At 54.2% G+C, this 16,295-nt stretch overlaps 7 protein-coding genes across 7 annotated transcripts; 4 read left to right on the top strand and 3 right to left on the bottom strand.

Moving 5' to 3' along the window:
- Positions 1-92: 92 nt before the first annotated feature.
- On the bottom strand, positions 93-1,741 carry N656DRAFT_787073 (aldehyde dehydrogenase; the record flags this gene model as incomplete). Its single annotated transcript, XM_064816570.1, has 3 exons — positions 93-985; positions 1,044-1,261; positions 1,317-1,741. The coding sequence occupies 3 exons, from the start codon at positions 1,739-1,741 to the stop codon at positions 93-95; spliced, it is 1,536 nt and encodes a 511-aa protein (XP_064674387.1).
- A 667-nt stretch (positions 1,742-2,408) lies between these two features.
- On the top strand, positions 2,409-2,915 carry N656DRAFT_795075 (YjgF-like protein; the record flags this gene model as incomplete). The annotated part of the gene is made up of 1 exon (XM_064817379.1): positions 2,409-2,915. One exon carries the CDS (start codon positions 2,409-2,411, stop codon positions 2,913-2,915), a length of 507 nt encoding a protein of 168 aa, XP_064674386.1.
- Positions 2,916-4,116: 1,201 nt separating this feature from the next.
- Positions 4,117-6,187, top strand: N656DRAFT_700665 (uncharacterized protein; the record flags this gene model as incomplete). The annotated part of the gene is made up of 8 exons (XM_064810884.1): positions 4,117-4,262; positions 4,317-4,439; positions 4,519-4,526; positions 4,593-5,032; positions 5,092-5,447; positions 5,507-5,690; positions 5,748-6,090; positions 6,156-6,187. The coding sequence occupies 8 exons, from the start codon at positions 4,117-4,119 to the stop codon at positions 6,185-6,187; spliced, it is 1,632 nt and encodes a 543-aa protein (XP_064674385.1).
- A 662-nt stretch (positions 6,188-6,849) lies between these two features.
- N656DRAFT_276410 (uncharacterized protein) lies at positions 6,850-7,294 on the bottom strand. The gene has a single exon (XM_064809090.1). It carries the CDS (start codon positions 7,193-7,195, stop codon positions 6,971-6,973), a length of 225 nt encoding a protein of 74 aa, XP_064674384.1. The 5' UTR covers positions 7,196-7,294; the 3' UTR covers positions 6,850-6,970.
- A 1,275-nt stretch (positions 7,295-8,569) lies between these two features.
- N656DRAFT_275961 (Pkinase-domain-containing protein) lies at positions 8,570-11,319 on the top strand. Its single transcript, XM_064809088.1, has 5 exons — positions 8,570-8,899; positions 9,010-9,419; positions 9,536-9,589; positions 9,764-10,008; positions 10,069-11,319. The coding sequence occupies exons 1-5, from the start codon at positions 8,860-8,862 to the stop codon at positions 11,135-11,137; spliced, it is 1,818 nt and encodes a 605-aa protein (XP_064674383.1). The 5' UTR covers positions 8,570-8,859; the 3' UTR covers positions 11,138-11,319.
- Positions 11,320-11,969: 650 nt separating this feature from the next.
- On the bottom strand, positions 11,970-14,743 carry N656DRAFT_826554 (uncharacterized protein). The gene is made up of 7 exons (XM_064818485.1): positions 14,137-14,743; positions 13,924-14,059; positions 13,717-13,871; positions 13,346-13,662; positions 13,096-13,271; positions 12,679-13,030; positions 11,970-12,575 (listed from the first exon to the last, which is right to left on the bottom strand). The coding sequence occupies exons 1-7, from the start codon at positions 14,371-14,373 to the stop codon at positions 12,320-12,322; spliced, it is 1,629 nt and encodes a 542-aa protein (XP_064674382.1). The 5' UTR covers positions 14,374-14,743; the 3' UTR covers positions 11,970-12,319.
- A 988-nt stretch (positions 14,744-15,731) lies between these two features.
- Positions 15,732-16,147, top strand: N656DRAFT_775166 (uncharacterized protein). The gene has a single exon (XM_064814404.1). The coding sequence runs from the start codon at positions 15,887-15,889 to the stop codon at positions 16,124-16,126; it is 240 nt and encodes a 79-aa protein (XP_064674381.1). The 5' UTR covers positions 15,732-15,886; the 3' UTR covers positions 16,127-16,147.
- Positions 16,148-16,295: the final 148 nt, after the last annotated feature.

Raw genomic sequence — 16,295 nt, 5'->3', positions numbered from 1 at the left:
GAGCTACCGATCTAGCTGGTAATCAATATTGGTGTATTGCATTTCAATCTCCAGTATTTGTCTGCAGAACGCCGGGCTCTGATTTTGGAATTCTAGGCCGGCAGATGCAATGTGCGGACTACTGTAAATATATCTCGGGAGTACTGGCCTCCTTCTCTGCCAATACCGCTGCTCTTCATCCCGCCAAAGGGCGTTCCCAGTTCTCGGACGAGCCAGCAGTTAACCCACACCATCCCTGCTTCAATCTGTTCTCCGACGCGCCTCATTCGCGCCCCATCGGTGGTAAGTATCACAGCGGCGAGCCCGTACTCACTGTCATTAGCAAGTCGCACCGCTTCCGTCTCGTCCTCGAATGGAGCAATGGTCACAACGGGGCCAAATATCTCGTCCTTTTGCAAGGCAGATTCCGGAGCCACGTCGGTGAGAATGGTAGGCACAATCCAGTAGCCTTGGTTGCTCTCTTTGTCCAAAGGAGGAGGAACCCCTCCTAAACGGAACGTAGCCTTCTCCTCAACTGCGAGCTGTAAGTAGCGCCTGATTTTATTGTAGTGCTGAAGGCTGGCCACCGCGCTGACAGTCTGCCCGAGAATGTACTTTTCGGCCACATACTTTTCGAACTCGTCAACAAACTTGGCGTATACGGCAGACTCGACATAGATGCGAGAACCACAGAGGCAGATCTCGCCCTGGTTTTCAAAAGCCGCAGTCGCGGCAACCTGGACGGTTTTTTCTCGGGCGGAAGAGGCCATCGAGTCTGCGAATACCAGGGTAGGATTCTTGCCGCCTAATTCGAGTGACAAGTGTTTCCTAATTTGATGAGCGGTTGCACGGCGGATATCGATGCCAGTCTGTGTTCCCCCTGTGAACGAGACACCGTCAATCAGTGGTGATGCAACCAGAGCGGCGCCAGTCGTCGGACCGTCCCCTAAGATGATGTTCACAACTCCCGGGGGGAGCTCCGCCTTGCGGAGGAGGATGCTCAAGACTGCATAGTGTGAGCCTAAATTACAAGCAGGAAGCAAGCCACTGGTTGCGAAACTTACGAACAGCAGACATGCTGGTAATCTCACTGGGCTTGGAAATTGCTGTGCACCCAAAGGCAACACATGGAGCAATTTTCCAGGTCAGAAGATACAATGGCATGTTCCACGGCGAGATGAGGGCCATCACGCCGGCTGGGGAGCGGTGCTCGTAGGTGAGGGCGACTCCGTCAATCATACGCGCCGCTGTCTGCTCGTGGAGGATGTATGTCGAGAAATAGCTGGGGTTTGTATGAATCCAAGTTGAGCACTGGAAGCATGGGATGGATGACGCACGCGAAGTTTGAGATTGCCCGATCCACCTCGACTCTTGCCCTTTGAAGTGTCTTTCCTTGATCAATGCTCTCCCAGACTGCAAACACCTCACGGTGCTCTTGCATCAACTCGCTCACACGGCGGAGATAGCGAGATCTTTCCGCACGGGAGGTCCGGCTCCAGGTCGGAAAGGCAGCCCTGGCATGTCGAATTGCTCCATCAACCTCATCGGGCTGTGTGCATGGAACTCTGCAGAGAATAGAACCAGTTTTTGGCTCAAAAGAGTCGAAAAATTGGGTCGAAGGCGAATGCGGCACGCTTAGTTCACCCCTCACATAATTGGGGAGACAAAACGGCTGTGGCCGAGAGTGCAGGAACGAGGTCGCCTTGTCGAGCGTGTCACAACTCCAGAGGGAATCTAGAGTTTCGACGAGTTCAAGCGCCATGTGCTATCCTGTGAATGGCAACTCATATAAAATATACTGTTGCATGAATTGGCGCGGCGAAGAAATCGGCGTGGACCGTGAACTGGAGGCATAGCAAAGTGGTTCCTGGCTGGAGCATTGCTGTTATCACAACTCACGCCGACGGGAACCGAACCGCCCAGCCGGTATAGGTGTTGCAAGAGTGTCAAACAACCTGTTTGATGGCTGGTACCGGTAACGTGCAGTAGTTGCCGTTGCACTGACTCGGCAAACTGCGGAACGCGGATCGGATAGCGGATAACTGGGCTACACGGGGCCTGGGCACGGCGCCGGATGCGGGGATCCGTATAGCTACAGTAGCAAGACCCATCGAGTGTAGGGTCCTTCCGGCTTGAGCCAAATAAAGGTCGCGTGGGATGCCGGGCTCGGCGGGCTGGCAAATTCCTCGTATCATCGTAGAATCAGGAGAAGCGGTAGCTCAGTGAGTCAGTAGGCTGGCTCCGCGGGCCAAGTAAGACGGTGAGTTGAAACCCCGCCTCACTGCTGAAGCGAAGCGACACCTACCTCATTTCTGTCAGTTGCTTATCTGTGTAACAAAGCCAACTGCGAAATCCATTTAAATACCGGACTCTTAAAACGACAGTCATTCTCGATCTCAATACGCAGTTCCGCGGCGGTCTGTTGCATCATGGGCACAACGCAAAGCAGCGAAATGGCATGTCGCAACGGATGGGGTTATCTGGCCCCGGGAGCCGCCCCGGGGCTCGCTAACTACGTGCACGCACGCCTCATTGACAATTTCAACACAGACAGGACGGTATTCGTCTCAGGGACGTCCAGCAGGCGAAGCGATGGGACCTTCGAAGGCTGCGAGGAAAAGCCTGACGGGACGTTCGTCCTCGATTGTGGGGTTCAGACTGCGGCGGTTCTGAGGAACATCGGGACCATCATACGAGGCGCTACGGGCGGCAGGTGCGGGCTGGAGAGCGTCGTGGATGCGACTGTCTTCTTGACCAACATGAAGGCCGATTATGCTGCTATGAACGCTGAGTGGAACAAGGTCTGGCCGGACCGGAGCAAGGCCCCGACCCGAACGTGCGTGCAAGTCGCTGCGTTGCCAAATGAGAGGCTGAATGTCGAGATCAAATGTCAGGCCGTTGTCAAGACCTGGTCGACTGGGGAAATTGCCTTATGATAAATGGGGATGTGGCCTGCAGCAGGGGAACCTGTGACTCAATTGCCCACGGATGGCGGTGGCACCTTCCAGTCCGCCCAACCAACTGTGCTGGTCTAGGAAAACAACAAGACAGGCCTTCACTGATAGGTACTTTTTATCCTATCACTTCTGCACGAATAACTCAGCTCGAGCTCAGCTGTGTCCCTAATTGAACTGCCAGCCGGCCCTTTATCGGTCCCTCACCTCACGCAAAGCAGAACGAGTCCTTGGTTCGGTCAAGGAGTTGGTTAGACTTCGTGAGGCATGCCAGTACTTATCGTTTGATGTCGTCCGTAAATGATAGTCAGAGACATTATAAATACGTGATCTGGGACTACATTACCGATCTTGGAATAGACAGTCCCTGGTCCAGTCAGACACACCGGCGGATTTGCGGAGACGAACCCCACGACGTGACGACGGCAGAGAAACAAACCCTGCACTAGGGTCGAAAACCTCGAACCCCAGCTCGTTCTCCAAACTCAGCAGTGCAGCACCACGAATTTTCTGGAATCCTTCAGTTCATAGCTAGAGCCATTGGCCATGGCAGTGCCCTGGCAAAACCCCGTAGTTCGTGTCGTCTGTTCACGGCACTTGACTCCCTCGGGCGAGGCATCGGACTAGTCAGCCGCTAGCGAGAACGCGGAGAACTTGAGAATTTAAGTCCTTCAACACACGCAAGTTGACGCAACATGAACAAGGTGCAACCCAGCACGGTAACTCCACCGAAATGCTCCCTTTTTGCGTTTACCCCCTGAAGCCATCTCAATGCCTTTCTGAGGCCTTCGGATAGCCGCGGCTGAGATGACTTAGCAAAAGGCCAACGTTGCACTGCCAGACCATTTGAGAGTGGATCGACAATCCTCGGAATAAGGGTAATTCCCGTTAAGCAACCCGAAGCGCCACCGATTTTTGGAAAATTCCAAGTTCACCAGGCCCAGAACACCCGCTAACGGATCCAACAAGACCGTCAAGAGCCGCCAACCTTTGACGCGGTGAACTCCCGCTTCCCCAGACGCATTACGCCTATCAAATCCGCTGTAGACTGTGGACCTGGGGTCAGCACGAGATAAACTGGGAAGGGCGGAGAGTCCGATGCGATCTCGGAAATTTATTATAGTCACTACGCTTTGCCCCCGACGTTGATGCTCCTGTCCAGCCAACTCTCCAAATCTTCAAGATGAAGGACGAACAAACCTGGGTCGCCGACGAGGCCCAGAACTCCGATAGCGTTGTCATCGATGGCGGCATTTCGCTCTCCCCCGATGCGCAGCTGCAGCGGGGCCTCAAGAGCCGACACATCCAGTTTCTGGCCCTGGGTGGCGCGTAGGTTCATCCTGTCTCACTCCGGCTCTGACCGCTGACATGGCCTTGGGACAGTATCGGAACGGGCCTGTTCGTCGGATCTGGCCTGATCCTTTCTCTGACGGGGCCCGCGCCGCTCTGGCTGGGCTACCTGTCCATGATGCTTGTCGTCTGGATCATCATGAACGTCATAGCCGAGTGAGTAGTATCACAAGTTTGTTGCTGAATGCTACCTTCCTTCTTCCGGCACAACTCTGCTAACTGGCTTGGTCCCAAGGCTAGCTTGTAAGTTTGTTGCTGAGAACGCTGCCTTCCCTCTTCCGGCACAACTCTGCTGACTGGCTTGGTAAGGCTACCTTCCACTTAAGGGAATTACACTTCCCTATTTTACCGAGCGCTTCGTCGACAAGAGCTTGGCCTTTGCCCTGGGTTGGAACTACTGGTATGCGTATGCCATCCTCTTGGCGGCTGAGGCGTCGGCAGGCGCCATCTTGCTCAATTATTGGGACTCGCCCGTCCCAAGCGGCGTCTGGATTACGCTCATCATGGTTGTCTGCCTCGCCCTGAATATCATCGCCGTCGAGGTGTTTGGCGAGGCCGAGTTTTGGTTCGCCAGCATAAAATTCATCACTATCATCGGCCTAATCATCATGGGCATTGTGATCATGGCTGGTGGCGCGCCAAATCACCAGGCAATTGGCTTCACCTATTGGAACGATCCCGGTGCTTTCAAGGAATACATGTCGACGGGGTCGACCGGTAGGTTCCTCGCCTACTGGACTGCATTCATTGTAAGAACCCCCAGATGTTGCACATTGCCTCAGCTGACCAAAGTAACTCTTGGGGACAGCGCGCAGGCTTCAGTTTCGTCACTTCGCCCGAGCTTGTCGGACTCGCGGCTGGCGAAACCGTTGCCCCACGCCGCAACCTCCCAAAAGCCGCCCGTCGGTTTCTCTATCGCCTCGCCGTCTTCTACGGCGTAAGCAGCTTGATCCTCGGCGCCCTTGTGCCGTCGACCGACCCAAATTTGCTCAACCCCGAGTCGAACGCAAACGCCAGCCCCTGGGTCATCGGCATACAGCGCGCGGGTATCCATGGATTTAACCACGTCATCAACGCGGCAATCTTGACGTCGGCGTGGTCGGCGGGGAACGCCTTTCTGTACTCGGGTTCGCGCGTTCTGTTTAGCATGGCAGCAACGGGGCAGTGAGTTTCACGTCGGCTGTGCCCAACAACTGTCATTTTGCTAACTCTCTCTGCCACAGGGCTCCTCGGATTTTTACCAAGACGACGCGGCGCGGCGTGCCATACATGGCAGTGTTAGCCACCTGGGCTGTCGGCCTGCTCGCGTACCTGAACGTGTCCGAGAATGGCGCGCAGGTGTTCGCCTGGTTCATGAATGTCTCGACAATTTCGGGCTTTATCGGGTGGATCGTTGTCATGATCACCGTAAGTTGATCGCCTCCGGCCCCGTCGTGTTTTAGATCATTACTGACTATCCGTTAGTACCTCCGGTTCAGAGCCGCCCTGTCTTATAACGGCCTGCTGGACACACTGCCATTCAAGACGTTTGGGCAGCCGTACGCGACATGGTTCAACCTGCTGATCGTGTCGTTACTTACCCTCACCAACGGCTTCCAGGTCTTTGTAGCCGGCAAGTGGAACTACAAGGACTTCCTGGCAGCGTACATCACGTTGCCCGCTTTTCTGGTTTTGTACATCGGCCACAAGCTTTGGTCGAGGACTTATTTCCAATTTGCCAAGCCGGTGCAAGATATTGATGTCGTCACGGGGAAGAAGGAGATGGATGAGCTTTGTGCTAACGATGTGCCGCCGGTGCCGAAGAACTGTGAGTCCCAATGAACTTGAAAGTTATACGGAGACACTCCAGGATGCTGACCGATTCGTGGACAGTCTTGCAAAAGATATGGTTTTGGATTGCGTAGCGCGCCATTGTCTGTTAGAGCCAGCGTAACGATAGTAGAATTCAATCGCAGGTTGGAGATACGGGCCTAACATCAGTCTAACTGCATCATACTCGCGGCTTGGCCTCTTTGCTGCTCCTATTCGTCAGGGGTAAAGTCATTCAAAGGTCTGGCGTAGGCGTGGATGATGTCCCTGTGGGAGTGGGCATCAAGCAACCCCTTTCCCAACCATTCCCCAACTGCTGGTTTGATTTGGGAGATATCTGATAATCTACCCGAGCCCTGGCCAAGGGAGTCTGCAAGATAAGGCCCCCTCCCCTGATGCTTAACAAACGGGGGCTGGAGGGCATCCAGGAGGGTAGCGGCGGGGAGCGAGTCACTAGGGAGAAGGGACAGGAGGAATTAAGGAGGCTATCACTACCAAGCGCGAGAAACAAGGTTACAAGACATGAACGAAGACAAGGCAGCGCCGGCCGAGCTGGTCGTTGAGCAGCCTTAGGTACTAGTAGGCGTGCGCCATGTCGTAGTCTAGGGTTTATAAGCTCCATACCTTCGATTAACATACCTAGTAGTGCCTCGAAATGGGGCGCAATTGACTGCAGTCCCTCTAGTAGTAGAATGCCACTGAATTGACAGCGCTAGTAGGATCGTCAAGAGTACCTGATACGTACTAGAGCGCCTGATGTTGGGTCCCGAAGCCCAATTGTCTTATCCGTGGCTACAAGAGGAAAGCCCTTAAGCCATACTTGTGAATCTAAGGTACGCTTGCGGCGGGCGACGCGAGGCTAGACTGATCGACGTGCCCTACCTTGGAGGGTGACGGTTTGCTAGGTAATACAGAGTATCCATAATGAGAAGAGAATTGAATAGGAGAGAAAACCAATTCATATGCACCGTACTCCGTACACTACAAGCTAACAGCCACCCAACCACCCAGCCACCATCGATAATGGGGTGAGTTGGGATCATGTGCGAAGTACTAATGGCAGCGACTTCGCCCAGCTCAAGGGGCCCGTTACTTATACACATCGGTACCGCATCGACATTTCAATACTCTGCAAGTACTAAAGTATTGCTGTCGAATATCTGGGACGGTGGACTGCGCTATGGAGAAAGTTGATCACGTTTGCTTCAAGCGTTGCCCACGGCCCCACCACAACTGGTGAGAGTGGGCCCTCTAAGTGCATAGCAGGTCGCATACGGAGTACCTATTGCAGTGTGTACGAAGTTACTTCGTACCATGGAATCCAGACCCGGCACGCCCGGGTGGCCTACAAACAACTACACGCTGTAGAAAAACGAGGTGCGATGAGGGTGACTGAATGTATGTACTGTACGACTGCTGTTCGATTAACTAATTCCTACCGATGTGACTGAGGAGAAACTGGACCATCAAATGAGATTTCCCCCTCCGCTCTGTCTCTGCATCGCCGTACGATGCGTGAAGTGCCGGGCTGCTGGAGCTACCTAGTAACCCAGGCGTGCCAGGCTAAGCTGTTCAGGCCATTGGCCAGCCTGCATGAAGGCTTGAGTCAGCTGCCAAGTGCCTGAGCTCCCGTTCGTCACAGCCAAGTCAGTGTGAGCACGAAGTGTCTGGTAGGGTGATTAAGCTGATTGCATTGCACAATAGCGCATTCCTTGACGAAGAGCAGCGCTGCTGACTCCAGAGGGCGAAGAAAAGAACCCAAATGATGGAAACCCGCGCAGGAGATGCAGCAGTTTTGAAGTCGACTGCAGCTCTTGAATGAGTGGGGAACGTGTGACGCGCCGTGCGCTAAGCGACGCCAATTTCCAGGCCAGTACCCATGACGCTGCGCACTACGTCATCGCGAGGGTCCCTTCAGCCAAGGAACCTGCTGTGGCCGTCACTGCAGCAGAACGAAGGGGACCAGCAACCTGGAAGCTACCTAGATCGGCCGCCCCGCGTTGAAATCCCCACCAAACAAATTGGCATCCGCTCATTTGGTTGAGCGACCATTCTTGTCGACGTCGGCATTTTCTCTCCAATCTTTGCTGTGTGTCAAGCTGTCTCATCTTTTGACGCTGCCATCTATCCCCGCTCGACGCAGAGGCGGCATTCCTGTCCAAACACCTACTAACCCCCGATACCATCGCCGCGATTTGTTCAACGGACGTCGTGGCTCTGCTGAGGATTTGTCTGCCGTCTAACCGATGATGAAAGCGAGTGCCTGATTGAAGAAAGTTTGGAAAATACACCTCGCTAAATCAGCCACTGGCCGGTTAGGTCCTTTCAGAGCGCAGTTCCTTGGTTGCAGCACCCGACAGTGACCTCAATCCATCCCCGTATTTTTGTCTCGTCCCTACCAGCTTTTGCACCAACGTCTTGCTCTTCCGCCATCCACCGCTTCTCAAATTCTCTCTCTGCCGCCATCTCCACCAACCCATTAGGGCCGCCTGCTGCATCTCACCTCCCTTCTTTGCTGGCTTGGTATTGACCTGATCGTCATTGACAACTACGAGGAACATTGTCATTAGACATTGCGCAAGGCCCCTCTTCAACTGGGAGCAGAATTTTTCAGATCACTTCTCGACCCGCTCCACGCCGCTGGGCCGCTTTGTCGAGTCCAGAGTTTTTGTGCGGTCGGGCGTTTAGCTGTCGTCGCTGCAGGAACTGACGATTGCGGAGACCGATAAGGAACAAGTGGGAAGAAAAACAAGGAGAGGACGTAAAGATGTCGACAATACAGCAACTTAAGAATTTCATCCGTCACGGTTCGTCTTCCCTTTCCGCAGACTAGTCGAGCAGGAACAGGAAACGGCCCCGTTGGGTGGTTCGCTGCTGGCAAGGCGTCAGAGACTGATACTCTTTGTTATCGACACAGGCAAGCAAGCCCGGGTTGCAAATCTGGACGACCCTCCGCGCGCAAAACACGACAACTCGCCGCCAAAGGAACAGCAACAGCCGGTTAAGGCCATGGTGCCTCAGGCCTCTGAGCCTCTGCTCAGTGGCTCCGCGGCCGGGCACAACCATGCCACCGCTCACGCCGTCGACTCAGCCGACGTCAAAGCGAAGCATAAGCGCATCCCCGACGAGAATATTGCCAAACTTGTGGCCGAGGAGAACGAGAGTAAGAGCAAGTTCCCTGTCTACCCAGGCTTGGAACGGTGGGAGCTCCTGGAGAAGATGGGAGATGGGGCTTTCAGCAATGTCTACCGTGCCCGCGACCGGGAAGGGAGCCTCGGGGAGGTGGCCATCAAGGTCGTCCGCAAATTCGAGATGAACAGTATGCAGGTATGTGACTTACGGGGGGGTGCACTCTCCGCCAACTCTCCCCCCTTTCCTTACTCGCTTTCTTTTTCTTCCGCTTTTATCCAAGTTCCCTTTACCAACTCTAGGTCTCGTTCTAGAGCAACAAACATCTCCATCCCGACTTCAAGCCAAAGGCCCAAAAGGCTGCAGAGGTGCGAGAATTTCCTTTTCTATCTATCGCATGAGGAGTCGTCTGTTTGCAGAGATTGGGCTCGAGTTCCTGTTAGGGTGCCGGCAGCCTGCCGCGCTCTGTTTGACCCCCAAGTCAAGCGCTGGGGATGCTGTAAGCAGCTCAGTATGTCGTCGAAGACTGACCCTGGCTTTAGAGAGCGAATATCTTGAAGGAGGTGCAAATCATGCGCCAGATCGACCATCCGAATATCATCAAGCTGATCGATTTCTCCGAATCTCGGCATTATTATTACATTATTCTCGAGCTTGCACCGGGTGGTGAACTCTTTCATCAGATTGTGCGTCTGACATACTTTAGCGAGGATTTGTCCCGCCATGTCATCGTCCAGGTAGCCAAAGCCCTGGAATACCTTCATGAAGAAAGGGGAATTGTCCATCGGTAAATCTCTACCCCTCCATGCTGTCTTGAGAGAAGGCGACGTGCTGACGATTCCTGTAGCGACATCAAGCCCGAAAATATCTTGTTCACCCCGATTCCCTTCATTCCTTCAAAACATCCAAAGCCTAAGCAACCTGGTGATGAAGACAAGGTTGACGAAGGCGAATTCATTAAGGGGGTCGGCTCTGGTGGTATTGGGCAAATTAAAATTGCTGATTTCGGTCTCTCCAAGATCGTATGGGATAACCAGACAATGACACCCTGCGGAACTGTCGGGTACACTGCGCCAGAGATTGTCAAGGATGAGCGCTACTCCAAGTCGGTCGACATGTGGGCGCTAGGTTGCGTGCTATACACGTTGCTTTGCGGATTCCCTCCATTTTACGACGAGAGCATTGAAGTGCTTACAGAGAAGGTAGCCAAGGGCCAGTTCACTTTTCTATCGCCATGGTGGGACGACATCAGCAAATCCGCTCAAGATCTGATCTCCCACCTTCTCTGCGTCGATCCCGAGAAGAGATATACGATCAGAGAGTTCCTTGCGCATCCCTGGATCCGTGAGTCAGGGCCGACGCCGCGTGAAGAGAGAAAGGCGCTAGGAGAGGGGCCATTGCGCGCTTTCGATATGGCCACGCTTGTAGAGGGCGACAAGCGCTACGATTTCCGGTCCCCTGCCGCCATCAACCTGCGTGAGGTGTTTGATGTCGGATACGCCGTCCACAGACAGGAGGAGGAGGGCAAGCGCCGGAAGCAAATCGGCGCCAAGGCCGGTGTGTCACGGCTGGGCGGCGTTGACGAGGACGCCGAGATGACTGACGAAGATACCGCCGAATATGTTCACGAGGCGGCCGGCAACAACAGGAATCCCACGCAGCAGCTTGAACAGAGCATGCGGAACACGCAGATTCGAGATCAAGAGCACCGTGGTCGTGACCGCGAGAGAAAGGCACAACCGCCGCCAGCCGCTGCCGAGCAGCGCGGGTACGGCCAGCATTCGGCAGCTGTTGCGGCCGCCGCCAGGCAGCAGGTTCGCGAGCGCAACCGGCAGAAAGGCGCGTTCGAGCTCAACCTTGACGGAGCGACGCTTCTTGGACGGCGAGGCATGAAGCCGTCGGCTCGTGTAGCATAGAGTGCTACGGGGGTTCCGAAAGACGGGGTGTTCAGGATGGATATGCACGACTGCCCTGTAATTGGTGATGAGGTGGTTACGCCAGCGTGCTCCGGAGATTTGGGTGCGGATCTGACACCACGGCGGTGTGCCTCTTCCGAAAACGATACATTCCGATGATTGTGGCAACGGCAATGACATTTCATATTGGAGGTGGAATTATGGGTTGGAACTCTGGGTTGTAGGACTCTCAAAGACGGGTTTGTCGAGGAAGTAGTCTACGCAGGGCGGGGTAAACGGTAAAACGAGTCAGCCGGCAAGATGCAAATTCTAGATATACCTACTCCTTCTTTCTTAGCATCTTTCGTTTGTTGCCAAGGCGGTTATGACACTACTGTTCAGTCGTTTTGTTCCATGGAATGCGTTGAGTAGGTCGGGGTTTGTCAAGGCCTGTGCTAGGGTAACAAGGCTTCTCATTCTATACTCTCATGGTGGTCACAGTTTTTATTTGCATGGGAGCGCGATCAGGTTCTTAACTTGCATGTATCTAGCATTCACACAGAGGCTATTATACAAGTGCCTACCTGTTCTTAGTTGGCCCTGGCGAAACTGGGTTGTGTGAGAATGCACTCCCCGCAAATACCTGCGAGTTGTGGTTGGCTTTGAGGTTTGGTCTTAGAAACGCCTTTGGTTGCGCACCAGGAACTTGGGTTGGTTCAAGTATGCTCAGGAGCGAGGAGCGCGTTGCTCTTGCTGCCTACGACCTGGATGCCCACAACAGGAGCAAGTGCAAGTGCAACCTGGGCTTTCCTGTTTCACGAGTATAAACCCCCCCCCCTCCAACTCGCCCGACCCCCAACACCATTGTCCCTCACCTCCCTGCGCAATTCCCAAACTTTCATGTCGCGCTCTCCACTGGCAGACTTGCCAATGCCCTTGAGGCCAGAGAAGGTTTCATCTGTTCTGCTAAGACCACCTAGAGCCTGAGCAGTGGATGATCGCGCGTCTGGTTGGTAACTCGAGGTCGCCAAGACGATCTGAAGTTGACAGAGTCTCTATGCACTTGGAATGGCTTGAAGAAGCCTCATTGACACCGGGAGCTGATCCTTCATGGCTACCAGAAAATCATGATGTGACATTCCACCACTCACCACTGCCCGGGGATAACGACGTCTCGCTCTTTCCCCTGAAACAGCTCACTGCTCACGTACTTGCTCCACCTGCACCTGCTTTGTACTGGCCAACCCAGTTCTTCATGATCTCCACCGATTGCTCCTGCACCCTGATCACGTCCGGGTTGACCCTGATTCTGAGGTTGGACAAACCCCTCGCCGTGAGGGCGTCGTCGGCGTGCTCGGCGTTCCTGATTAGGAAGACGGCGGCGTCGTCGGTGGACTGCAGCGGCCCACCGGGGCGCACCTCGCTCGACATGGTGGTTGCGCGCCACGGGTCGAATTCACTGGCACATAAACATGATGATTAGTACCATGTCAGACAACCACCCGGCACGGCGGCACGCAACCAGTAAATTCTGAGCACAGTACGACCTCGATGGAACTTACCCGTTAGTCCAGATGACCCTAGTCGAGTTCCTCAACCATCCACCAGTCTGCTTGTTGAGGCTGTCGGGCGTCAAACCCCGCGAGCTGCCGTACCGCTCGCCGTTGAGCGGCGGGAAGTGCATCTCGCACTGGCGCTGCCAGTACGCCGAGTCGATCTTGCGCGAGACGATGGACGGGTTACCAGGCGGAGCGCCCGTGGCCCATGAGGCGAGAGGTTCGTTGCACAGGAACCAGTACCACGTCCGCCAGGGGTTGCCGAGGGTGCGTGCCTCGAAGTAGGGATTCAGCAGATCGTGCGTGTTGAGGCACCACAGGGGGTCTTCTTGGCCCCAGGTGTCGAGGTAGGTGCAGGCTGCGGTGGACATTGGTTAGTGCTGGGATGGTGGGGGACATGAGGGGAGGGGAGGGTGATCTTACTGTCGTCGCGAAAGTTCAGCCGGAAGTAGGCCGCATAGTTCACCACCGAGGCTGGAATGGTGCCGAGCACCGGGTCTTGGACCGTCTCGAAGGCGCCAACTACTGCGTCGCACATCTCGAGGACGTCGCGGTAGCCTTCTCGCTCTTGCCAGTATCTGAACGGCGTGGCAATGGCACTACAGGTGAAGACAATCAGCGGAGAGAGTTTGGGGGTGGTTACCTCTTAGTCGAGGCGAGGCGAAGGACGTACTAGGCAAAATCGTCGTCTTCAATGGCAAACGTCGAGCCAAAGAACAACTTCAAGGCCTGCACCTCTGTCTCGTTCCGAGATTTGGCCAGAAGAAAGCGGTCTACATATTCCGACACCTCGTTCAGGGCGAGACTGCAGCTCGTATCCTTCCGGTAGGCATCGATCCCTTTCCTGATGGTATCATAGTAGTACCAGTTGTTAGTGTTCGCTTCGACGGTGGCGCTGCTGAGATGGAACGCGTAGAACACGCCGGGATGGAAGTGCTCGATCCAGCTCCCGAGCGTGGCCGAATATGACGCTCCCCAGTACACCCACGGCTGACTCTGCTGTTAGTCAACAGACCACGCCAGGCATACTAGTCAGGCACCTACTGTCTTTGTAGACACGCTGGTCTTCTTCTCGTCGAACGGGAATTGCACATTCTTGGCAAAGTTCACAATGTCGGCGGCAGCCTGCTCCATGGTGAGGTACTGCAGCGTTTCTGAGTCGAACCCGTCGTAGGGAGATGAGCTCCCAAAGTACCGATCTGACGTCGATTTCAGTACCGTTCAACATACCAGGTGAAGAATACTACCCACGTTCAATAACCACCGTCGCCGCCCCAAGTGCCTGAGCGTACATGCCGGGCATGGTGGTGTTATCCAGGTACGTGTACCCGAGGCCGGATGATATCGAACGCCCGATGGGTACCTCTCCGGGGGTCATGAGCACCACCTGTAGAGCACAGAGCACAAAATCTCAGCAACCAGCAATCTCTCATAACATCATCATCTTCAAAAGTCAAGTCTCACAGGGGAGCCCGGACCCTCCCACCATTGCGGGTTCACACAGTACAGCTGCTGCCATGTCCCAATCTCGGGGTTGCCGTGGTCGATGGGCTGCTCGAACCATTGGCACGACGCTCCGGCGCCGGCGGCACGGATGACATCCAGAGCAGACTCGTTGGTGACATCTGCGATGCCCTTTATCGTCGCCTTGGGTGCGATCCACGAGGCAAAGGGCAGTACGGTGCCTGCCGGGATCTTCATGGTGGGCAACTGGGAACTCCTTTCACCGCTCAAGGAGTTTGTCAAGTCCAGTCGGTTCTGCAGGTATACAAGGGACCTCGGGGGGAAGGGGAACAGGTTCACATATAGTATCGAATAATCGAACCCGGCAGCACCACGATCCCAAGTACCGAGCAGAGGGAAGATTGTGGGGAAGATGTGTAACGCTCCATGGTTGAAGACCACGGCTCCCGTGGGTGTTCCCAAATGGGATGAGGCTAAATTATCGAGCTTCCTGGCCGGCGCTCGATATGGGTACGTGCCAGTCGTTCTAGATCCAGATTCTTTCAGCCAATACGCGATTGTGTGGGCGCGCCGTTGTAACCATGAGTCTATATCGGAGATATTTTACCAACAATCACGAGGGTCAAGGTCTGCTGTAGGTACGGTAGTGCAAGATAGCTTCCCTGCACTGGTGATCCGGGATCTGCTGAATGCTGATCTGTATATGAAGATTCCGGTTCGCCCGGCTAAAGTTGCGAGCCGTTGCTGATGCTCAAGATACTGCTGGCCTTATTAAATAATATAGGGCAGCTTAACTTTGCCATCTTATACGGCACCAGATCAGGCGCTTTGGTTGTCGAAAAAGAAGAAGCAATCTAAAACAATGGGCCAGGCTCCCACTAGGTCTACTCCTTCGCGGCAGATGATGGCCTTGATATTGCGGACCCTGGCCGCGATTGGAGTTCCCTTGCGGGGAAGCGCCGGGTTGCGAGAGACTTTCACTGAGAGCTTTAGAGGTAATTGTCGGGTGCTAGATCTACGGACGATCATGAGAGCATCACGGGCAGACTCAAACCATGTTCAACTTGGTCGAGGTCCGTCCCAATGATAAGGGTGAATTGCTGCTAGTACTAGTTATAGGTTATCAGCCCAGCCCTTCCGGTTTCTGATCCAGGCTACGACTTGAACCTTGGCCAACGAGAAACTGGGCATTCGTTCTCCAACATATTGGAGGCCTGCCAAAGAGGTCGGATATGAAGCTTAAGGGGTTGGAAGAAGACGAACAGCATTGACACAATATTGATCTAGATTCGTGTCCTGGTATAGCTAGGAGATGTAAGTAATGCAATTCTAAACGCTTCAAGGTGGTAGGAGATGTGCACTTTTCAACTCAAACGCACTTTAGTCAACTGAGATGACTCTGCCAGGGGCTGTTCTCTCTTGGGGTTGAGGAGTGACACCTGACGGACTTGAAGACGCTACAATTAATGTAACCCTACGACTGCTCATGGACCATAGCGGGCTAACATAACAGCAACAAATGAAATCAACAGAGCACTAGATGCAACCTAGGTACTTAGATCACCACCCGAGCCTCCTTGCTTGATCATCGGTCATCCGTAATGGATCCAGGTTGTCAAAAGCCGTCGGGTCTTGTTGGCAAGAAGACACTTACGGGTCTATCCCAGAGGAGTTAGCCATGCCAATTGTGACCAGGAACCGGAAGTCATGAGTCGTGATCAATACTCTTCCAATGATCTCCCCCATCCCCATGATCCCCTACAGTGTCTTTGTGCTTGGGTGTGTCGCTCTTTGTGCCTGGATGTCTCTATGTACTCCCTGCGCATCCCTTTCTCGAGGACCACAATTACTAGTGTCTATTCCAGCAAAAAGCACCAGGACTGGACTCAGGCATCTAGCTGTACTCGGGAGACTGTCTGATCTCTCCAAGATTTCGACAGATGGCGCCAACAGAACGTCACCGATAGGAGAAGTCAAGTTGTCGGTATAGGACTGGGTACTAGATGGTGCGATGCATTAGGTTTCTTACAAGAGATCGTAGTAACCTAGAAGGGATACAAGGCCCGGCCGGCCCAGGACTGCAATAAGCACAGGGGTTTGCGCGGAGCGGCGGGACGAATATGCAGGCACTGGCGTCGTGGCACGCCAAGCGTACCCAA

Source organism: Canariomyces notabilis (genome assembly GCF_033297395.1).
Source record: "Canariomyces notabilis strain CBS 508.74 unplaced genomic scaffold N656scaffold_2, whole genome shotgun sequence".
Taxonomy (NCBI): domain Eukaryota; kingdom Fungi; phylum Ascomycota; class Sordariomycetes; order Sordariales; family Chaetomiaceae; genus Canariomyces; species Canariomyces notabilis.
This window is presented reverse-complemented; position numbering and strand designations above follow the sequence as displayed.